General features: G+C 36.2%; 2 protein-coding genes across 2 annotated transcripts in view; both read right to left on the bottom strand.

Annotated features, from left to right (window-relative positions):
* LOC105231821 (uncharacterized) overlaps positions 1-25157 on the bottom strand; it is a 58712-nt gene that overhangs the window by 18830 nt on the left and 14725 nt on the right. Inside the window, exons 2-3 of the mRNA XM_011213295.4 lie at positions 23367-23787; positions 17022-17135 (exon numbers count right to left, since the gene is read on the bottom strand). Coding sequence (XP_011211597.2) covers positions 17022-17135; positions 23367-23747 — 495 coding nt within the window. The 5' untranslated portion in view covers positions 23748-23787. The remainder of the gene's footprint in view (positions 1-17021; positions 17136-23366; positions 23788-25157) is intronic.
* Positions 2410-4308, bottom strand: LOC109579941 (odorant receptor 94b). Its single transcript, XM_049449683.1, has 4 exons — positions 3484-4308; positions 3312-3411; positions 2860-3126; positions 2410-2686 (listed from the first exon to the last, which is right to left on the bottom strand). Exons 1-4 carry the CDS (start codon positions 4251-4253, stop codon positions 2633-2635), a joined length of 1191 nt encoding a protein of 396 aa, XP_049305640.1. The 5' UTR covers positions 4254-4308; the 3' UTR covers positions 2410-2632.

Genomic DNA, 25157 nt, shown 5'->3' with positions numbered 1-25157 from the left:
TGCTTTAAGCAAAGTTCATCTTACCGCAAACGCTTACTTAACACTGTATACTAGGCATTCGCGTGGAAAGGCTAAAGTCCTGTCGGAAGCTATTTTTAGGCACTTTCTCCTCCATTGCTCTGCCTTAGTAGCCATATCTTCGGCAAACCAGAAAACATAGCCTAAACTGCACTTTGTTGATTTGTAAGGGTCTAGTATCCAATATACATATAGGAGTTTTTAGATACCACATCGGAGCGGCGTTCTGAGTTGTCCATACGATACATCTATTAAGATGAATGATGAACAACTTCATGTACACTCAAATATCGAAAACGATAATCCTTCGAGAATTACACATACATATTTAAGAAAATGATACGTTAAAATGGCAGCGATATGTTAAGCAATAAAGATAACTTTTCCTCGCATTACACAATCGCTTAACATGTTTTCTTCAACACACAACACATAAATATAGTTTAAGTTATCAGGATATGTGAAATTAAGTTTATTTTAATTAACGAGTAAATTTAGAACTTAACTGTAGACAAAACTCAATTGTTATTTAATGTGCAAACAATTTTGGAAACAAGTAGATGAAATAATATTTGTAAGTTGTCAACTGTGTTAGATATTTTCCAATTTAAATGACAACTGTTGCTAGTAAAGTTAAAGCAAATAAATTGCAAATTTTTCGAATTAATTTAAGTTATATTGCCATTCAATTTGAAACATACATGCATACTTAGATTTTTGTCAAGTGAGCAAATAAAACAAGACGCTATAGTAAATATAACGGGTTTGGTGATAGTGGGAAACTGGTTTATTTGGAGACTACTATTGGATATTGAAGGTATTGAAGGAAAGTCTATAATGCAACTATCAAAGATGTTTTTGCATTGATAGAGGGTTTTTTAATTCTAATCGCTTTTCGAAGGCTTCCAAGCTTGATGCTCATGTATGTATAAATAAAATTAGAAAAAAATATTAGTATGGGAAGGAAGCTGATGAGCTTTAGGACGTATTTTTTGGTCGTAATATCATGTGACGGGTAGAGTTGTATTTTACGGTTTACTACTTATTATTGGTACTTATTTCCGTAATTATGTCATTACAGCGTTCCTCTGAGACCTGGTAAATGACAAAAGTTTTTCCACACCTACAGGATTCCAACTGGCTCAATTTATACGGAAAAATCAACTGATTAGTTTTTACAAAACACTTGTGCTCTCATATCTTTATCAACTTAGGAGAGTTAGCTTCTTCTTCTTCTCACCGCCACACCGCTTACGCGGTTATAGCCGAGTTAACAACAGCGCGCCAGTCGTTCTTTCTTTTCGCTACGTGGTGCCAATTGGCGAAGCCAGCGAAGCCAGCGACGCCAGCTTCTTTTCCACCTGGTCCTTCCAGCGGAGTGAAGGTCTTCCCCTTCCTCTGTTTCCCCCGGCAAGTACTGCGTCAAATACTTTCAGAGCTGGAGTGTTTTCATCCATTCGAACGACATGACCTAACCATGAAGCTGCCTTTTAATTCGCTGAACTATGTCAATGCTCATCGTCCCATCGAATGCAATATTCGCCGTGGCCAACGCGCAAAGGACCATAAATCTTTCGCAGAACTTTTCTCTCGAAAACTCGCAATGTCGACTCATCAAGTCGCGAGTGTGATGACTGTTTGTTTGATGACCGGAGATATTTCCTCTTGCTCTCGTTCACTGCTAGACCCATTTGCTTTGCTTCCTTATCCAGTCTGGAGAAAGCAGAACTAACGGCGCGGGTGTTGACGCCGATGATATCAATATCATCAGCACACGCCAGCAGCTGTACACTCTTATAAAAGATTGTACCTGCTCGATTAAATTCTGCAGCTCGTATTATTTTCTCCAGCAGCAGATTGAAGAAGTCTCACGATAGGGAGTCGCCTTGTCTGAAACCTCGTTTGGTATCGAACGGCGCGGAGAGGTCCTTCCCGATCCTAACGGAGCTTTTGATATTGCTCAACCTTAGTTTATACAGCCGTATTAGTTTAGCGGGGATACCAAATTCAGACATCGCGGCATAAAGGCAGCTCCTTTTCGTGCTGTCGAAAGCAGCTTTGAAATCGACGAACAGGTGGTGTGTGTCGATTCTCTTTTCACGGGTATTTTTAAAGATTTGGCGCCTGGTTAATATCTGGTCGGTTGTTGATTGGCCAGGTCTAAAGCCACACTGATAAGATCCAATCAGTTTGATGACGGTGGGCTTTAACTTTTTACACAATACGCTCGATAGAACCTCATACGCGCTGTTTAGTAGACTTATCATTTCATCTTTATAATAATATCAATATCAGATATCACGAACATCAATTAGTTAAATTGACTTATAAAATATATTGAAGTACCCCTACACAATGCCATCACAATTGATTTGAATGATAACGCAATACTTGAAGTGTTCTATGAAGTCTCAGTGCACTAGTTTATTTATTAATAAACAGTTATCTATTAACTGTTTGAATTATACTATAGTAATTGAAAAAAAAATTCTCTTCAATAAAGAGTTAATGTTATTTTCAGTTTATCAGATTTGTAGGCGGAGTTAAAGAGAAATAGAAGATTTCGACATTTCGAAGTAATTACACTTAACGAACACGGGTATACCTACTTCCTTTAATTATTCATGTTGAGGACTAACGCAAAAATGCTGTAGGCATTCTTCATGGTCTGAAAAATGAAAAAATAAAAGTGAATTTTAATTAGAAACATTGTTTTCCTTATGTGTACATTTTATATTATATGTCAGGTAGACATCTAATATAATCAGAAGCCAAAAAGTCTTGGACATATTTGATACCACAGCCAATATAATATGAATATATAGGTATTCATATATTCACCTTTGCAAAAATATCCACGCCAATTATAAAATAGTTGACAGACATCAAATTAGCTGGCTTTTTCAAAAGTTCCATATATAAAATCATAAATCTGCGCGTCGGCACATCAAATGTTGTCCAATCCGAGTTGAAGATCTCATCTGTCAAAGCATCTGAGGACTCGGTTACCTTATTGCCAAAGTAGCAGGGCAAAAAGATTTGCACAGCCATCACTGTGGCGAATTCAACTGTACTAAAAAGCATGCTAAGATTTTCCATGATCTCCATCTAGATATATAGAAGAGTAGTAATGAATAAAGCAGCTAAAAGCATCAAGTTCACGTTTAGTCTAAGTTCGTATACGGAGTTTTTAATTTCTGCGAACGTTTCGTCAATTTTCTTCGCTTTTATGTCTCAAAACTTCGCAAAAACTTTTGATACAAAAACTAAAATTTTGTGTTGCAATCACTTACTTGCTGCAGCCGATAGCCACAAAAGCAGAGTATGAAAGAGCTGAGAATAATTTGCGAAAAAACCGGAATAGATACCAAAGTCTCGCACTCAGTCGTCAATCTGGTAAGATACTCAATAAAAAATAATTAATTTGCTATATTCGAAACTTATGCGATTAATAAAGTACCGTACCTTCTTACTTTCATATGCATTTGAAAGATCTCGGACATTTGCTCAATCACTGGTGGTTCGTTTGCACTTCGCCGTAAAGCGCTCAGACGCCAACCAATCAATTTGTACAACAATGACAGATGAAACATAAAGTAGCAGTTTACCAAGTCCAACATAGCATTGGCGGTGGCTGTCATCAATGAGGCAATGGTGTTATAGGTCCATGCATACCAATACCTACGCGGATGATGCCAATCGAAGGGCACATAAATGTTCATTGGCAAAACATAGACATCGGCTGGTGTCATCATGGCACCGATGCAAGCGAACACGACAACGGTGGTCGCGGCCACAAAATATGTGTTCGAAACGATGGCAAACGAACGCTGGGCCTGCTGCCATTTGGTCCACTCGGATTGTTGGCGCAAATCGTATATGGGATCGTTGGCCACTTCGTGCATAAAGCGCCAGGCTACGCCACCTTTTCGCCAAATATGCAATGTCTTTACGATCAAGGAGAATTCGGTTAGCAATACGTGTAGTATACTGCCGATCTCATCGAGATCCCGCGATAATAACACACCCGTCAACATTAACGCAATGAAAGTGAATGGTAACGTTGTGTGCAGCACAATGCGGTATGCACGTTCGACTTTTTCGATGTATGGTTGGTGTGGGTCTCTTGTCCATTGCCAATAGCCTAGTGCCTTCAGCACAGCAATAATGATGTTCGCTGAAGCGGTTCTCGACATTGAGGACGTGTTGCGTGGTGACCACTTTTTGACCGCCATTTTCGTTTGGAGGGCACACGACTGATGGAATATGAAATATGAAACTGTGAGCAGCAGTGTGAACCGCGGCTTTATATAATTTTTCACCTTTAGAGTAAAGGATACATGTGTGTGTGGTTGACGGATATTATCGAAAATTTTGTACGTTAATGAGTCGACAACAGTCTGGTGTGGATATATGGAAGAGTTGGGCGTATGTAGGTGAAAAAGAAGAGCAAGATTTCGTTTCTAGTTTTTTGGTCATCAATTTTATAAATAAGCAACAAGTCGGCATGTCATTCCATAACCCGACCCCAGAACGTGATACGTAGTTAATATTAAGGACTAACTGAGAACATACACTTGAACCCATATGATTTGTCAAACATGGCGAAATATAGAGCGGAAAGCAAAAAACACATCCGATTTTGGGTAGATTATATAATATATGATAAAATCCGGGTTTACATATAAGATTGATACAGTACTGATGGGAACATTGGCGGAAGTAACGAGTATTTGTATACCAGGCATTTATTCAAATACGATTCCTCTGCCCTCGTAGCGACCTGGCGAAACAATTCGATTGCTGGATCTTGGACTACGTATAATAAATTATAATACTAATATATATTATTATAATATTCTTACTTTTAAGATGCGATTTAAGGATATGAGTATTTAAAGTTGAAATGAAAAGAATGCGGTAGCAGAATTAATAATGATGACTTCTTCGAAAATTCCAAGATAGAACTGTTTGATTGGCCTTTCTTCCAAAAATTGGTTTGTAATCGTCTGTGACGACTACTGTTATTGATTGCGAAAGACAATTTCGACATGATCGAGACGAAGTGGGGATCTTTAAATGATACTTTTGTTTAAAGAGCTAATTTTCTATTATAAGAAATGAATTTTACTTGCTAAATTTAACTAAATGTTGTCACTATTATCCTTTCACCGGGCTTTACTTTAACACTTCATAAAGGCTGCAATTTCCATCATTTACTCTCAGCTAATTATAATAGTTAATGCTTTTCCGTATCGAGAACGGCTCAGTCCTTTGGTGCGAAATCTCGTCTCATGCATCCAAGTATGTGTGTGTGTGTGTGAACAGTAATTGCTCTTATTAATTTCATATAATCGGTTGTCACATAATTGTGTATAATAACAGTAAATTAGATAAACTGCATAAACATTGCAGAATTTAATGAGAACTTTCAATTTTCCTAAGCGAATTTTAAATGATTTGTTTATTGTCACACCAACGCCATTTATTACCAATTTGCATTGGCTCAATTAACGAGCCAATTGAAAAATCCCCGGCCTTGCATAGCAAAATACATTTATATAAAAAATATTCGCCGCAGGCCAAATATGGAGAATACTGTGGAAGCCAAAGCAATATAAATCCTAAAACATGGATTTGTCCACCGTTTTCACTAACTTGTGACACGGTGCATTGCGGTGGTGAAACAGCACTTTCTTTTTCTTGAAATGCTGCCGTTTTTTGACGATTTCGTCTTTCAAATAGTCCCATAACTCCATGCAATGGTCGCTGTTGATGGTTCTTCCTTTTTTAAGGTAGTCATAAAAAATTATTCCATGCGCATCTCAAAACACAGACGACATAACCTTGCCAGCTGACTGTTGCCTTTTGCCAAGCTTAGGAGCGGTTTTATCGTGTGCAGTCCACTCGGATTGTCGGTTGGACTTTGGAGTAAAATGATGAAGCTGAGTTCCATCCATTATCACATATCGATATCTATGCAGAATTTCGGGTTTATATGATTGAGTATATCCAAACACTTCTCCGAATTATCAACTTGTCGTCGTTTTCGATCAAAAGTAATCCTGCATAGCACCTACTTTACACGGAGCTTTCTCATACCCAAATAACCGTGAATGATATGATGTACACATTCAGTTGATATCTTTAGAGTACCTGCATTCTCGACCAACTTCACTTGACGCTTATTCAAAATTTTTTTTTGAACTTTTTTGGTGTTTTCCTCGTTAAGAACCTCTTTCGGACGTGTTCTTAGCATAGCAATCCTTGATGCCTGAGGTTCTTATATTTTTAAATTTAAAGGGCATTATTTTATTAACACGCGAAATTGTTTCAAAATACCAAAAGTTGCTTCACTCAAAATAATGATCTGACACCTGTCAAATTTATACTCGTGCGATTAGACGGTTAGGGCTAACTAAAAATCATTTGGCTTTAATTCTAATTTGGTCATCTATGTGTTGGGATGGAGTGTATATTAGAACTTGATGATTGACTTCTATATGTTAGTCTTCTATATCTTGATCGGATTAAAAACCATGCCCGTTCAGTTGTGTAGCCTCAGCTGCCGAGCGAATATAATATATAATATAATAACTCCTGGTTAAGAAAAATTTATTTACCTGATACTTATAGAATTAAGCCGTGTAGTTAGAAAATGTTTCAGTCTGCCTCTTTTAGTTTTTGGGAAATCAATCTAAAGTTTCGTGCATGACCTTTTCTCTTCACGAAGGCGCTCTTTTATCGGTCTCGTCAATATCGGACCACTATATGTAGTATATAGCGCCGAATAAAAAGTCTATTAAAAATGAAGATCTTGTATAGAAATTGTTTTATTTTGCCAAATATCCTTACGAAATTTGGCACGCATTATTATCTATAACAACGGTACAATATCCAAACAAATTGTTTAGATCGGACCACTACAGCATATTGCTGCCATACAAACTGATGGATCAAAATCAAGTTAAAGAATTTGTCAGACCCTTTATTCTACAGCAAATTATATTTTCAGTCAGTAAAAAGTTAAGAATTGATATAATTTTGCTATTATAATGGTGTCCAATTAAGATAAAGAGAACAATTAATCCGTGAGAGAGTAACCAGGCTGCGTTAAGCGTTGGTGGAACGGGTCAAGCGGAAAAATATCGGCTGATTGCAACTCATGACTGGTAATTTGGCTATTGTAGTATTCATTTATGTAACTGTACATTTCTATTTTGTAATAGTGTATAGAGGATGGAGTCATGAGTAGAAGTTCACGCAAGTGAGGAAAGTTCTCTGATCGCCATTCACGTGGGAGTGGCCAGAAACGATTATTTTACATATGACTCAAGCAGCTCACGACTTCCGGTCTTTGACCAAGTATCCTCTGGGTACATCATCATCCATTTGAGGGCGAGCTAACGTGAGAAGGCGAAATATCCCCTACATAGGGTTGTGCGCTGGGTTCGGGACCCGCCACGTAAAAAAATACACCCCCAATGAATAATAACAACCAGCCGATGTTGTTAACTCGGCTATAATCACGTAAGCGGTGTCTACGCCAATTAAGAAGAAGAAGAAGTATAGATTTTTCACCTTTTTGCATTTTTTCTTTCACTCAATGGCAGCTCATTTGACTTTACTACTGGGTATATTGGGTATATATGCACTTTCTCATATAAGTCATATGTAGATATGTATTAGTGTGAAAATGCAAAAGCCAAGATAACAAAAACTATACATGAAACCATAATTCAACCACAAATACAACCACAATGATAGAATTAAACAATGACAAAAATGTTAATTCCATTTGCTGGCAGACGAAGAAGAAGAAGAAGAAGAAGAAGAAGAAGAAAATTAATAGCTGCAAATAGGAGAGTGAAATTCTGGGTATTTACTGTATATGTATGTTATATATACATACACATATTTATATATATTGATAATATAGACAATCTATAGGTTTCTTTTATGAATAAGTCTGTCTTCACTTGATGGAAATCATTGCTTATTTGCTTAACGCGCATAGAAATTGATGATCATAAATATTAATTTAACTGTAGATTTACATATGTACATATATATGTATAAAGAAATGTTTAGTTAAATGTTATATAACAATAGTTTTCCAATATGTATGGTCCTCCATATTGTTTGGCTGGCAAATATATGCTTAAATGCTAGAATAAATGCAAGCATGCAAATAAGAAAGTATGCGAACACCCACACATACATAAATACATCATTAACACACATTTCTCTCCATATACATACGTATATATAAGTGTGCATAGCCTCAAGTGACCTTTGCACTAAAATAATATACTTATAACTATAATTGCTACGCACAAGTTTACCAAAATTGTGTGTCAAACAAACACAATTGCATATAATATATATATATTAGGGTAAGTCCAAAAAAATGATTTTTCTGTTGCCTGGTACTTTATAAAACAGGTCCTTAGACACTTCCTTCAAAATCTCTCCAAGTTAGAGCTCCTACAGTTACTCCGCCTTACAGTTTTCTATTTTTTTCTTATTATCGGAAGGAAAAATCCATATCTTATTTTCAACTACTTGAAAAAATATCCTTTTACATTGATTTTGTACAAAAATGAATGCTCTGAGAAACGGTCTCTTACGAATCTTTTGTAAACCTAACCATTTAAAAGACATTAACGGGTAAAGTTAAATTTTTTTAAGATACATTTTTTTCTTTTATAACTCAACAACAAAAAAGTCATTTTAATTTGCAAAACTTATAGTTTTATAGGAAATTTTTTGACGTAAAAAGCGAAAAAGTATAATTTTTTTGACCCACCCTAATATAGATAAATTCACATCTCGCTTAATCTAAGTTCTGCGAACATAAAACCTACAGACTATTTAAAAAACTTTGATGTTTTGAGTTGAGAATTTTTTTTATAAAAAATAAGGTTTTTTTCACCCACCCTAATATATATGCATGCATAAGTATATACACACAATACATTTTATAATAATTTCTGTGCTTCTCTATAATTGTTTTTGTTAAGAAAATGTTTAATGAAACAACGCTTAACTGTAAAACAGGTAGTCATTAAACAATATCTTCTGCACTGTGTGTATGTGTATGTGGATATTGCCATACAGCATTTCATTTATATATCTTATGTGTGTGTGCGTTAGGCCTACAAGCACGCAGTTGCTGTTTGTGGCAGTAGCCGGCGGTAATGAAATATTAAATTGCTAGGATAACAATTACAGCAACAACAACAATTACAAACACTCAACATTGCTGCTTATGCAACGTAATTAGAAATTGTTGATTCACGTGCAGTGAGATAAGAATTGGCAACTAGAAATGCAGAAACGATGAATTAACACGGCAGGTTGAAGCGTCTTTTGCAATTAAAAATTAGAAATTTATTAATTTAATTATAATTTGTCTCTGAAAATAGGCAAAATTAATATTGCTTCGAGTTTCGATTTAGTCTTAATTCATACTGAAATATTGTATCAATGCTGCCCTCTTGTGGACAGGTACGATATTTCCTTGTAACTAATACTAATCTCGAAAGTTCGTCCAAAAGTCGATGCTACTGTAAGTTTCTTTCGGTTATCAGTTAAGTATATCTGCGTGGTTTGGGCGAACTTAAACCTGATTACACGAAATACTAACCCAAAATGAGTTAACCGATAAGGTTATCTCCCGCTCCATCAGTTAAGGCGCAGTTATGAACCTAAACACTCAATGCTTTATTCCGGAAAAATTACGCTTTGGTGCGGTTTATTGGACGTCGGCGTCATTGGGACATACTTTTTCGCTACCACTCAAAGATAACCGAATATTTTTGGCCCAAATTGGATGATATGGACTTGAACAATATCTCACAATCGATTTATTGAAAACCAAGTTTTTTGAACGCATTATCTCACAAAATGGCCCAGTCAATTGCCACCTCGGTCGTTCGATTTGACGAAAACCCCTTTACTCATGCCACAGGGTGAGCAGTATTTCTGTCTAGATGATGGAAGGTGTTTAGTTCACGTATGCTTGGTATATATTAAAGAGGCTTAAATAAGTCAACTGTTCGAATCATCAAAATAACGGTAGTTTTCTAAAAGTTTCTTAAGTAATTGGTAATGTCTAAACGATAGAACATATACGTAAGCAAAAATGTTTGGAATGCCCTCAGCTGCATACTTATATGGACACACATTACTTTTCAGGCTTAAGACAAACTTAAATATAATGATATTCTAGACATACAAGCAATAAATTTTGCAACACTCAAGTGAAAGTGCTTCAACTATGAGAATTTGAGCAATAAACTCAAGGTATATACGCACAACTATACATACTTAAGCACACATGTAAAGTAAATTTGTTTGTTATTGTAATTTACAACAATTGTAAATAATTCTGTCTACAACTGCTTGTCATTCTACAATGTTAGCAGCACTTATAACGGTACTATTTCCCCATGAGTTTGGGACTAGTTCGAATCAACTGCTGTTGTTGCTGGTGTTGTTGTTGCACACAAAGTCATGCTAAGATTTATGCATTTGGTACGCAGTGTTTAAATAAATAAACAGATTACCAAAGGCTAAAATCATAATGCTGCTACTTCTTCCGCTTCTTCGGGGTAAGCTCACCTAAAGTTTCAAAACATTGCACTTCAACGCGTCGACTTGGAAGCTCGCACGAGTATTGAGAAGAATTAAAGATCTAATATTATAGCACTCACCAATACACATTCACACATATATTTATTTATGCATATTTGTGTATTAGGGTGTTCATTATGTTCCAAGTTGTTTGTGTTCTGCAAACGCCACCTGAAGTTTAATTCTTTTTGTGGCGGTATAAAACGTTTGTATAATATTATGGTAAACAAACAATCTACTATGAATTTTTTTTATATTTAAAGGCTTGTGCTTTAGTCTAGAAATTTTTTGTCTAAAAGCAAATAAATCCACAATTTTAGAAGAGTGATATTTGAACACAAAATTTTACAAAAACGGCTTTAAAAATAAATTTTTCAAAGCAAGTCTTCTTTAAAGTCATGCATTAAATGTACTGTGTCAATGCAGTACAACATGTCGTATGAGTAATCCAGGTCGTATAAATCACTTGCAAATAGGAAACAAGTTTTAGGGCAAAAACTGAAAAAAGAAAAAAATAAAATTGCGAAACCGGCTACCCTAATGTATGTATTTATGTGTGTGTGTACAACAGCAATTATCCATTAAAGCAAATTGAGTGTATTGCGGCTCAAAAATATTAGTATTCCGGCAGTTTAGTAGCTTTCGAAAATTAGATAATTGCATGTATGAATATGTGTTTGTGTGTATATGTGTTTAAAGGCATATAACTGCATTTCGAAGCTGCGTACTTTGACTTCAGTCGTATTTACTGTGAGTATGTAGCCTACAAAATCGCCTCTCTTTCCCTTCAATTGACTTAAGCAGTGGCAAGTTTGCACATTGCCTGTATTAAGTTACCGTTATTGGAGCAATGCAAGCATTTATTACTTATTTAATTCTCATGAATATAGTATTTTGTGGCTTCGCAGAGAAATATTCAGGGCATAAAATTATTTTCGTAAAGATGCCAGCTTACAAGTATTCAATATAATTGCCTAGGGAGTTTTATAGATATGTACTTAGAAGAGGTCCGTTTTGTTAGAGAAGACTTCAGAGGTATATAGTAAATATATGTACATATTTAACATTAAAATTAACTACTGACTGCATATGCGGAATAAACAGAGTTTTGTTGAGGTCTGCACAAAATTATTAAACAAATATTTGAAAATTATATACCTAGCTTATACCTCACTTACTGTGTACAAATCTGCCAACACATTCTTCTTATGCCATATATACACATTTGCAAACACCAGGACAGGAAAATGTGAAGAATCTTCAAAATACTTCACATGCTTCAACAGTCCAATACGAACAATTTCGGTGAAGTCGGTTCCGAAAATATCACTATAGTAGTGGAAATCTTAGAGTCCAACCTTCATGTCAGCTGTCAAGTCAATATTGACGATCAGGAAGATTTCTCTAGGTAAGTGTTAGGAAAGGAAAGGAGTCACATACTAAGTGCTTAGCTCTTCGTTTGAAATTTTATTGTCAATAATTAGACCGTTTGACCCAAAAACCACCAGATTTGACCAATAAGAGGGGAATTATGCTCTATCAGGACAACGCCAGATGATTCTTTTGTTATTCTATTATAGTCAGGACCAAACACCATGTGATAACAACCAGTCTGTGGCGAAAAACTGCGCTTCAAAAAAGTGTGTAACAATCGACTGTTTACGGTTTTCCAGCAAGAGCATAAGAGGGTCCAAACTGATTAAGCACGATCTCCTCATGACTTCATTTTATACCGCTACGCTATAGCTATTATTAGAGTACAAGTTCCCAAAGTTCATATAAAGCTAAAACTAAACACAGAACTTCGTTGTATATACTTAATTACAGAAATAACTTTTTGTGATACTGAAATCATTTATGTTTCTTTAAACCTGAAATTTAGCATTTAAAAATCAAACAAATTAGTCAGTGAAACCCTCATATACGAATCCTATAGAATCTTAATCTAAATAATTTCAATTAAAGGGATTTTATGTTTTAATTTCAGCTAAATCAGTTGAAGATGATGGTTTCAAATTTCGGTGATTCGAACAACAATGGATTCCAGATATCACAGAGAAAAGTTGAAAAACAGTCTAAGAAACAAATCTGAAAAACTGCAATAGCAACGAAAATAGAATAAGCAATGAAATGCCTTTTGAACGCTATAACTGAGTCCAATAAAATCGTTACGAGGTGATCGCCAACCCTTATGCCAAATATTCAATGCACCTAGAAGTGTTACTCATACGCCATGGCGTGCAAAGACTTGAACAGCGCAATAGTCTGAGTCCAACAAAATTATTACCTATACGAGGTGATCCGAACAGAAGTTTAAGAATGGAACACTATCGGAGCTATAGTCTCAACTTAAGGAAAAAATTGTGTTCTCTACAGACAATGTCGAACTGCGTCTATATTTTTCATATAAAGAGACTTTCATTATAACCTGACAACCATACAGAGGTCATAAATATCAAAACACCTCAAACTGGGCTACTCAATTGTAATTATATACATATACATACATTACAATGAGCCTAATCCCAAAGCTGTCTCACTCATTTCCAATCTATGGTAAGCAAAATGCTGGAATATCTACTTTAGTATGCCTTCATTTCGAAATTTCCACCTTGACACTTGCACAATACAAAGTTGGGCGCTGTCAATTTGTTGCTGCACTATTTATTGGCATAATTTCGTAATAATTTTGATTTGAACGAAATTGTGCTTTCAAATTCTCAGACACAATGGTACTGGCCCTGATATTTACATGTCTGTGCGTAAATATTATTCTGATAATGTTGCATATATGTGTGTGAGCGCCCTCACATGCATATTTCATCTCTACCAGCTGCATGCAATAATTTCCTTCTTGCTGTCTTATTTCCCATTCGGAATGCAAATAATTTTAATTGCTTGTTAATGTAATATTCCCATTTGCAGGAGAATACGAAAGCATTGCACTTTAATTATTTGCAGTAAATTTCATTGATATTAATCGAGAAGGTTGGAGGAATTTCGTTAAACATATTATTACTTAATAATTTGGCGAGACGAAAGCATGTATTTAATGCTCTTTATGTGTATATATGTTAACAATTATTTAAAAAAAAATAATAATTTTATAGATAAAAAAAATATTTCGAATGCAAAGCTTTTTTTTTACATATTTTTTTATTGATAATTTTGTGTTGGAACAACTTGAAAAGTAAAACGATTTCTTTGAGAAAATAATTTCAGCCTCATCGCAGCTAATTTTCATCTGGAGGCGTGGTAAGAAAAAAACTAAACTTCTGCGAAGTAAATCCACAAATTACTCATGAGCAACCATTACATTCACCTGAATTGATATCTTGATGTATTACTTCTTTTGAAATGACGCTGGTGTCATCGTTACTGTCAATGGAGAGCGGTATGGATCGACGATAACCAACTTTTTATCCGCAAATCGAAAAAGTTGATCTTGACAACACCAAGATCTAACAAGGCAGGGCTACGTGCCACTTAACAACCAAATTATTGCAAGAAAAATTTGCAGACTCAATTAATTCAAGAAATTGTGAAAATATGACATAGAAAATGACATAGAACGGCCTCCAATTAGTTGTGAAATAACACAATCAGACTATGTACTTCTTCTGTGGTGATTTGAAATCATTGGTCGTTAGCAATAAGCCGGGCCTTCTTCAAGCTTTAAAAGGCAATATTAAACGTGCTATTCATGACATACTTACGACTTGATTCAGTGGAAAAAGTACTCGAAAATGGAATTCATCGAATTCGTACTTGAAAAAGGAGTCTTGGAGGCCATTTGAATGTTGATGTTATGTTCATAACTTATTTGTATCGACTCTACTTCTCATTAAATAAAAGACATTTGAATTTCTTTAATGATTTTGGAAACCCCTGTGTATGTCATAAGGAAAGAATTTTGCTTTTGAAGCAGGTCTCGCTACCTAAGAGTGTAACCTCAAAAAGCTACTAGTCTTGTGTTGCTTGCGACATTATTTAAGTATATCAGAAGAATATGAAAATGACAGACTCTTATACCTTAAGCTTTTCCTCAAATGGACTTGCCTTTAGTGCTATTACCTTTGTTTATTTCATTGCCTTCAGTAACTGCCGAATATCGCCTTTAGCATTGAGTCACCTTGGTGATAATATAGTGTTAAGAAAGAAGCGAGTCTCTTACAGTATTTCAAAAGGGTTTCAAATATTATTCAGAATATTAAGTTTTAATAGATTATTTTAAGCCTTGTAGGTAGTATTAAAAACTAGACTACAAAAATCCAAATTTTTGGACATCTCTTTTATTTTCATGTGAGTGGAAATATTTTTCTTTCAGAAATAATATATTTTTTATTAAATATTTTCTAATTTGCCTTAGATCTGTTGAGCTAAATCCAGCTGGGTCTCCAGTTAACATCTGAGCGGGCGCTACTATATAATTTATTCGGTAGAAAACTATCTCGTAGTCTACGAAATGCTCATAAAAGTTCAGAATCATAAATATTCATAAAAATTTTAACCAATAATTCATAAATGAAGCTGTTTCCAGTAATAATATGCTCAAACTTCATGAAATTGCTTTCCAAATTCAATTTTAAAATATTTAGTAAGCAATTGTAGTTTTTATAAGTTCCAATAGTATTAGTGTTTATTGCTGTTGTCACCCATAGAAACAAAGAGGAAGACAATTTATGTACGCTCTGCAAATAATTCAAGAAACTAAAATTTCTCAAGAGATTCTTAAATATTTCATTAAAAAAATAGCAAAATTAAACCTGAAAATAGTGTTTATATATGAATGCGTACCTTATTTACTTGTTTGAGGGAAAACATTTCTTTGCTCCATCTCTCTCACTCTCCACCACTCTCTACATTCAAATAATTGAGTTTATTTACTGAGCATTACTTTATTATTATTTCAACTCAATATCTGCTATTTTCCTAAATTTAGCATATGCAAAGTCAGCTGCAATCACTGCAATCATATTCATTAGATTTCTTCAAGCAGCTACCAAACAAATGTTACTCATACGCCACGCCAACCCTCATGCCGATATCAACAGTGCTCCTGCAAGTGTTACTCAGACGCCGTGGCGTGCAAAGAATTCAACAGCGCAATGGCCTCACATTTCAGTTCGGCAAATTGATTGCGCAGGCCGCGTTTAACTTTTCGTTCTTATTGTTGTTGTTGTAGTTTTATTTGTGTTATTGTTGGTTCAGGTGCGCTGAGAGTGCACAAGTGTTTGTGCATTATTTTGTAGCACGAGTAACGCAAGCTCACGAAATGCACATGGAAACACGGAGCTAAGTAAACAACAGCGCAGAAAACTGTGCACGCAAAAAGTTTGCAACGCCGGCAAAGCCAAACTTAATTTCGCTAGATGTGCTTGTTAGTTAGCCACACACACACACACACACATACATACATGCACATATGCGCTATTGTTGTAGTTGTTCATATTTACTTAGCGCATGGCATCCCAATTTGCCGCTGCAAGCAAGCGAGCGCTTGAATATATGCCCCCTCAGTGTGTGTATATGTGTTTGTATTCGTATATGTTTGTGTGTTTGTATGTTCGGCGCACACAAATAAAATTTCAAGTGTGTACTTAATATTGTTTTTGAAGACTTTCCGTGTGTGTTTTTGCGCAGATTTTTGTTCTTGTTTTTTGGCAATGCGCTGCAAAACAAACAATAACAATTGCAACGCGTGCAGCGACTAAAGTAAATAGCAAACACAAATACAAATGCGAAGGCTGTGATTAGCAATTGTGACTGCAATCCACTGCAAACACATATACTTATATGTAAACAAGGACACACACACACAAATACATTCTTGATTGCTTTGTGTATATGTGTGCGCTATCAATTGTTCGAGCTAATAGTTGACCGGTTGACTACTGCGCGCCGCCGCCGCCTCGGCCCGCAACGCAGCTAAACGGCTTAACTAGCTAAATTGGCGTAGGCACACACACATACAGAAATGTACAAACACACACATACATGCAAGTTGACTCATATTGACGCTATCATTGCCTAACTATGCACGTTAAGGACTCAAATAATACACACACACTTATAAGCAAACAAAAATAGACAAACACGCTAACACAAACACTCATGCAAACTCACTCATACACAGAGACGCTCACACACATACTCATTTATTAAACATATTGAATGCGCGCAAATATGCATGAACACAAAGTGTGCTCACTGCCCCTCGCCCTCTCCGCCAACCATAAATTACTGCCATGGCTGGCAACTAGGCGTGCAACAAACCTAACTGCATGCTACGGCTGTCCGCCGCCGCCCTTCGTACTGCCCACAAACTATTGCCAAGTCATCGATATGCAAGGCATGCCACTTACCTCAAGGCAAACAGGACACTCCAATAATTGGGCAATGTGTTGCAGGCATGTGGCGAACTTCTGCAGTGACTGCTGATTAATGCTGGAATGCTGTTGATGCGCCCGTTGCACACGCTGCAAATATGCGCCGCAATGTAAAGTTGCAAAGTCGCCGTGTTCGCATGAAAAGAGAGAGAGAAGCAAAGTAAATTTTTGAGTAGAAATATCGGAAAGTTTCTAAATAAATCTCTTCAATTAAGGAGTTCGGTGTGGGAATTTTGGTATTTTTCAACTTTTCGTTGATTGGGGAGAAAATATTGTAGTTCTAAATACGAAAAATAAAATATTATTGAGTAAATCCTTTGAGCTGTAAGTAACTGAGACTTTGCTGACTAAATAAATGAAGTGATATGTAGAAATTTGCAAGCGTAAATTCTTTTTAGATATTAAAAGGATTTGTAAATATGGTCCCTCTATATAGAAACCTAGCAGAAATGTAAAATACCTCCATGGACAAAAAGCTTTATTTCTACTTCAAAGGAGAACTTGTTTAGCTCTTAGCGGTTTGGTAGCAAATAATCATCATTGGCTCTTTGTACACAAAATCTCTTCAGCTTTTCCTTAATTTCATCAGCGTCCATGGTTGGTATTTTCAGTCAATATTCCGCTATCTTGTAGATGGTTGAACTTAACTCACAACTCTCTTCCTTGTAAAACTTGTTATGCAATAAAAGGTTCCTGGTTGATCACTATTTACACAACCTATAAGATCCATTGCGTGCATGGTCAATAATGGCTTTGAGCTCAGTCCATCTTCTATAGAGCTTTAGTAATACTGTATACATTTATCATCTTGCTGGCTTGTTCCTCTGCAATATCCATATGACTGTCAGCTATGCGATTTTGAGTCGAAATTTACATGAGTATTACATCTCTGTACAATTTTAGAAAAGACTTAAACTCTATTTATTGTGTTCAGCTAGACAATCGCTATAACAGTTGACCTCATATCTAACCTACCTCACTACTCTAACTCCAATAACGACAGGAAAAGGTACTTTATTCGGTTGTATCGAAGCTGTAAAACTCTTTACCCTCACATAGCATTTTTTATAAAATAAAAGGGTATACAGAGTTTATTATCTATATTTTGATGAATTTTTTTTTCACGTTTTCTGTTCCTGGAGAAGGGAAAAAGCGGGTAGCATTCATGGCAGCCGCTAAACATTTTAATTCTGTTGTTCTCTCCAAAAATTCAATATATTTTCTGAAACCGAACAACTGTACCGAATAATAGGTCCAGTGCCGAGATCTGACCACCAACTTCAGGTCCTCATGGCGGTCGACTAATATTTCAACAAGTCCAGAATCTTGCGATATATTCGACCCACTGAACTTATTCGAAGTAGTTGTCACCAGAACATAATATCAACTGGCCATATGGACTATGAATTATATTATATTACTAAAATAGAAAGGGTTTCGTCTGGTAAGCCAATTTGTATTTTACTAGCATCGCGATGAAATACTAAAACCATTAGATTCGTGCGAGTTGGTTCTCAGAAGAATAACATGTAGTACCAACACTATCAAAGCCAGAAGAGAATATATCTATAAATTGCTCTCCACACTTTTTGGATTCAGTTAAGAAACATTTTATTCTCAAAAATCATAATGAAAGAAATTAAGTACCCGCTTTACTTAATTTTGCCACCACTGTGACATGAGTCTCGCTAGTGGTTCTATCTCTATGCAAACTCGCTCAGGAAGGCTTACATTTGTTAATTATAACAAAAATGAAAACGTTTCCCCAAAATTTGATATTAAAGATAAGTAAGACCTTTACTATAATCTGTATAATATTTTACTTTTCTAAATGGTCCAGTGTGCTCGAATTAATAAAAACTTTATTAATTAGAAATATGCACTTATCCCCATTTACTTATTCGAAAATCTTGTGAGTACATCGAAGCTAGATATTTTTAGTTATGAAAAATATTTTTAACACTTTGAGCAATTAATTATATACAAATAAATATCCACATCCTAATATTTATCTACCCTGGAACTCCTATACACCTTGATTTGATACCGATGAGAATAGACTGAAAATTGTTTTTAAAGTCTTTAACTTTTTTAGAGATAATTTTGAATGGATATAATATGAATTTTGAAGGGAATTTAATGTCGGTGGACGCGAAGATAAGCTTTTAATAAATTAGTTTATTCATAACAATATTTTGGGCTTCATGACTTAAAGTTTTGACTATCTAGCGCCAACCTAAACTCTTTCACGGCTTCCCATGGCATTCCAAAGCCAAAGCATATTTTCAAGCGTATTTGGTATATACCTTCGAATAAGATAGGATTGCACTTATACGAGTATGTATGGAAACTGCGACTATTTCCTTTTGTAGAATTTCCTCAATATATAAGATCACATCAATACTTAGGCTATCAATAAATATATAAATTTTTGCTCTATCTTACTCCATCTCCCCTTAAGTTTCCTAAAGTGTTAGGACAATGAATATATCGATAACATATGAAGCAAACATATGAATTTGGTGGAATGGGTTGTCCAAGAGTAGGTAGCGAATGCTCTAACGTACTTTAAAGTCTGCTTTAATAGACACTTTCATCAAAGCATTCAGTAGTCATCCTACTTATAACTGAGCTGCGGTAGGCATTTTACTGAAAACTTTTTGACACTTAAGTGAGGTCCAATGCCAATGATGCTAATGACCTTTTCAGATGCGCGACTAAGTTCTTACTGTTTGTCAATGGATGGCTCCAGCATATGACCGATGTTTTGCCAAAAAATCGTCATTTGCGGGAAATGTTAATTTTCCTCTTTGAGTTAAAGAAATCGGAGGCTGAAACAACATATTTTGATTGGTTTTGTCGCTTCAAAGACGGCGATTTTGATATTAATGACAAAAAGCATTCGCTGCTCGACGAGGATCAGTGTCAAACGCACGAAGGGCTTGCTTCAGCATTGGAAGTCATCCTTCAAGCCGTTTTAAAACGACTAAATGCACTGGGAGTGATTCAGAAACAACGAATTTTTTTTCTATGACCTCAATACCAGAAGAGGCATGAAAAGGTGATTCTGCCACACGTCAAACTCGGTCTCACTTTGCAAAAACCATTATATATTCACCTGATATTGCACCATCCGATGATTACTTGTTCCGTTAGAAGTCACATGGTCAGGATCAGAATCAGTAAGTGGGTTACAAGACGACCCGTTTCTTTGGCTTAATTTTTAGATACCATCACGAGATGAAAAATTTCAACCTAATGGTATTCGAGCTTTATGCGAAATATGGAAACAAAATTGTGACTAGCGATGGGCAGTACTTCAAACAATTTATTTGTAAACATTTTCGTACAACAAATTTGCATTTTTAGCAAGAACTTAGTTGCATATCTAATATTAGGACTTTATTTATTGCTTGGAACCTCGAATTATTATTGACTAGACGAGAAGCGATCTTGTGAGAGTGATACTTACTGATAAGTGTAATTTTTATTCCTTATTGGCCCCATTTTTGACTAGAAGCTTGGACCTCAATAACTGTCCCGCAGTTCCGTCAATTGTTTGATTCTCTCACATATACGTTTTGTAAGCCTTTCCCAGGACACTTGACGTATATTAATCGGCAACCATGGAAACCACCTCCTTACTTCTATCTACAACAACTTATGCACAATGGCTCGCTTTGTTTTGGTCTTAAGTAAATATTCAAAGCGTGCGACGGCAGCGTGAGGCAGATTTTGAAAATTGATTGAAATTGATATGCGCCCCACTTCATGAACTCACTCACTCTCCTCTCAGAAGCCTAGAAACCCTTGGCGATTAACAATCGAGTGTGTTTGTGTGTGTGTGCGTATGTGCTAGCGGTTGTTTATGGCTTACGTTTGCATATTTAGGTCAATTAAATTGTAATGCAGCATAATGACAGTCAATATATTGCCTCTGCATGGATAATTCAATAAAGTTGTTTGGCTGCTGCACTCAAGTCAAAGGGAGCGGCAGGATGGCTGCTGGCTTGCTGAGCGCATTTACGCATGTATATGTATGTATGCGTGTTTGCTGCGCATACTGACATAATTAAATTTGTATTTGGGTAATGCACGCATACACTGAAATTCCTTCACATCGGCTGGGCCGTTGTTCATAAGCTAAATTACCTCAATTGAATGAGAGCGCTGGTCTTCATCTCTACAATGTTGACTTTTTCAAGTATTATTATGTACAAAACTTCGAGACAAATTTTTTTCATAAATTTTTGAATTTTTCAAATTTCGTAACTTTTGCGAACGGTTTATTGCCTTTCTAACCTAAAACTGCTCATATGGTAATGTGACCTTGAGTTTGTTTCCGTTAAACGGTTTATTAATAACTTCGCTAACTAAGCGTGAAAAATTTACAGCCAATGCTAAGTGCTACCGTTATGGCTGGAAACAAACGAAGCGTTTCATGCCGTTGCAGAGGCACGACTGACCCACATTCTCGTCGTATGCTTGCAAAAAACATATTACAACAACAAACGTGTAGCTGAATCTCTGGCATTTATGTAATAGCAAAGCGTGATGACTACCTTAATTAATGAAGATTGCGTGAAGAAGTCGTTAACGTTTTGCAACAACAAAGAAACGCTAACAAAATGCATGCATCGCGTGCAAGTTGCAACATGTTCGACACGTAGTGAAGTTCTGGTAACAGTAAAAAAAGTACAGTAAAGAAAAGCTATATTGGCGCGAAATAGAAGCCGTTAGGCCACAAAGCTTTGAGTTGCTGTGGTGCTAGCTGGGCGTAGTCATTTCTGAAATATATATCATCGCTTACAATGCAAAACAACGTATCATCAAATAAATCGAAAATCGCTGTCAGATATAAGAACCAATATATAACCATTTTATAACCAAAATTCTAATATTGTTTCAATATGACTGTATGATAACCAATATATAACCAGTTTATAACCTAAATACACATTTTGTTTCAATACGACTGGTTTCCATTATATCGTTTTTTCTTCACTTGTCAACTTATGAAAAGTAATGTTACGTTATTTTGCATTTTAGTTGACGATGTGTTGCTTTAGTTTCTAAACAAGAGTCGAAAATTACTTAAAAAAGCAGATTAAATATGACACAACAGAACTGAAGAGTTCTTTAACTGATTTTTTAGAAACTTCAAAAAAATTCAGTAGGTACGGCAATAATTCTCTATCGGATATTCGCCTTCAGTCTCGAAAAAGCTACATTAGCAAGAAGCTTGAATATGTCCAACGAGCAGCCCTCATCAGCGTCTGCGGACTACTCCAACAATATCAAAATAATGACAGGTACACATTGTTACGAAGTGCGCTTTCAGACTCAAGGAACCTGGATACATGAAGTAGTCCGAAAAAGGACATGTTGAAGTTCTCTTCTCTTTCAATTGTATTGCTGACAGCTTGGATCAATATGCACACATAACAATAAGGGATTTGTGGATGGGGAGGAGATGCTGACTAAGAGGCGCAGTGAACGTATATTATGAAGCTAGGAGAGAAGTTTGGAAGAGGGGTCTTCTTTCAGGTGCTCCCAATCTTAGTTCTACGCTTAAGGACCTATGGAGTGTTTTTTCAGGCACATCTGGCTACACTTCATAGCAGTACGTCTACAGCTAACTTAATAGCAGCCTCTTTAGGGGAGATAAGCACTCGCTCCAAAGACAGAGCGGCAATAATTTGCGTTCAAAACTGTCCTCACAATAAATGGCATCAAGCCTCTTTATCATCAGACTCGTTTGGGTATCCGACCATAGCGGAATAGCTGGTAATTGTTTAATCGATGAGCCAGCCAGAGAGGACATCTCTGCTTCACAATGTGAACGAGTTGGATATCCATTAGCATATTCTAGCACTGGCCCAAAGGCAGGTCAACGATCCGCTAATGTACTAGTGCGAGATCCTTTTTGTGCTTGAATAGAAAGCAGGAGATCTACTGAACTACTTGCCTTGCAAAATTCAACTCGCCGCAATGCGTTGTCCAACACACATTCATGGTTCAAGTTAAAAGTTGTGTTGGGCGCAAGATGTCAAACTTGTATGGAGATGAGTTGGAAGCATCTAGTCGCTTTCTCCCTTTCTTTCAGTCTTTTGGAAGACTGAAGTTGAAACAGGTGATAGGTACAAAGAACTTTGCTGATTTTAGGGGATCTTATGTTCAACTATATTGGATACCTTAATGGACTGGATTTCTAAGATGTCCAAGTAAAATCTCTGTTATGAACGACCTTTTAGCCTAACCCATCCTAACTTAGGAATTATTGAAACCTTAACAAATATAACTCTCATATACTTCACTCACCTTTCGTTGCCCCTCCACCTGCGAAACCATCGTTTCACTATCACTACTGTTCGTTACATTCGCTTCCTCATAATCTTCATCATTGTCCTCACTGCAGCTGCTGTCTTCCTCCGTTTGATTGCGCCAAATCACCACGCTTACATCGGTCGCACCACTCTGCCAATGTTCCCGTATTCTAGTAGCAATTTCAAAAATTTTCTGTCCCAGCACATCGTTGCCATTGAACTCCAGCACTGTATCGCCGACGCGCATGCCGGCTTCTTCCGCGCTGGAGCCCTCCTGTATGCCACTCACCCACGGATAGGGATCCCAGGGCGCTCGACTTAGGTGTAGGCCCAGTGTGCCATTCGGACAGGCATTTATTTTGCAGATTTTTAGCATTTCTTTGTTTGTCAGTTCTTCCTTTGTCTGATAGTGAAGGCTAGAAAAAAAATTGTATATATTTAGTAAACTTAGTAGATAAATACGGAATAAATGTTGTGGTACTATTGAAAACCATCAATGGCGCCAAGGTCCAGTTCGATTTTTATTTTTGTGAAATTTTTTTATACTTTTCCACTATTTTTTACAGTCTCATAAATTTCAAACCTGATAAATATCTGTTAGTGAAAACTGGGTAACTCGATTCTCTGAAAAAAGAGATTGTATGTGTTCTGTGGTGCTAAAGAGAGAGGTTCTATAATATTTCAACTGCAAATTGCAATCCCAAAAATCATTAAATAACTACGAATCTGTATTTACCAGATTTTGCTTCTTGAATTAACCTACTTGGCTCACATTGTAAATACAACTAGCCTCAGACCGGTCAGGATCAATATGAATACTTTAACAAGATTGGGACTCAGATGTCATAATCAGAAGCAGATTTCATCAAAACTTTATGAATCTTCTATGGATTGGGGTCAGGGTTAAAGGAATTAACATATAACGCAAAAAAATTATCGACACTTTTCTGTCGGAATAAACTTATATATCTTTCAAACTGATTAATCACTTAAGCGATCAGTAAGCCCAAATATATTTCAACGAATGTTGCTTTCAACTTATAAATCGATAAAGTAAATAAAAACCAATTCTAAACTTTTGAAATACGGGGTTCCAGGCCACAAGAGCATTCCAGGAAACGAAATAGCTCTTGAAATTGACAAAGGACCATCCGTCTGGCTACCGAACCAGTACAAGTAATACGCACTCCGAAAGCAATGTCAGACCGATCAAGGTGAGATGGAATATCTTAGGGACATATATAGTACATTCGACTAGGCCGGGTGAACATTAGTAGGTACATGAACGAAATTACAAGGAAGTAGACCTATTTTCTCTGCTTCTATCTGGCCTTATCTAGAACTCATCTCAGAAATTTAATACTTTCGCAGTTCAAGAGACAGTATGAAGTATTCCACTTAGATGTCCAGTCATCGCAAAAAGGAGACGTGCTTTATGACAAATACGACAGAACCGAGACCCCCAAATAAACGACAAGACTCGGACGGAAATTCGTACTTTGTTTTATCCAAAAACTCCTAAAGATATACCATGAGAATCGACGAAATATCGATCATGATTACAAAGACATTTTAATGTTAGTCTAGAAAAAAGCTGGAGGAAGTGACAAGATGATTTCTCCTTACCTTCCTCCACACAATGATAACACTTATAATTGTTGTAAGATTAACATTGTTAAAAGTCCGTAGTTTGGATAAACCCTTACGGTTCACTCCGGTTCAGAAGGGTCCGTAAGTCGCACAAGTTCTGGTTGTGGAACAGCGTTTGCTAAGCTCACTGGAGGTA

The sequence above is a fragment of the Bactrocera dorsalis genome, chromosome 2 (genome assembly GCF_023373825.1).
Source record: "Bactrocera dorsalis isolate Fly_Bdor chromosome 2, ASM2337382v1, whole genome shotgun sequence".
In the NCBI taxonomy this organism is placed as follows: Eukaryota; Metazoa; Arthropoda; class Insecta; order Diptera; family Tephritidae; genus Bactrocera; species Bactrocera dorsalis.
This window is presented reverse-complemented; position numbering and strand designations above follow the sequence as displayed.

Excerpts from the sequence above, each read along its gene's own strand:
- LOC109579941 (XM_049449683.1), bottom strand. The coding sequence starts at position 4,253 with ATGGCGGTCAAAAAGTGGTCACCACGCAACACGTCCTCAATGTCGAGA. Across the intron at positions 3,412-3,483 it reads ATGCATATGAAAGTAAGAAG|ATTGACGACTGAGTGCGAGA; the intron begins GTACGGTACTTT and ends GTATCTTACCAG. Across the intron at positions 2,687-2,859 it reads GCGTGGATATTTTTGCAAAG|ACCATGAAGAATGCCTACAG; the intron begins GTGAATATATGA and ends TTCATTTTTCAG.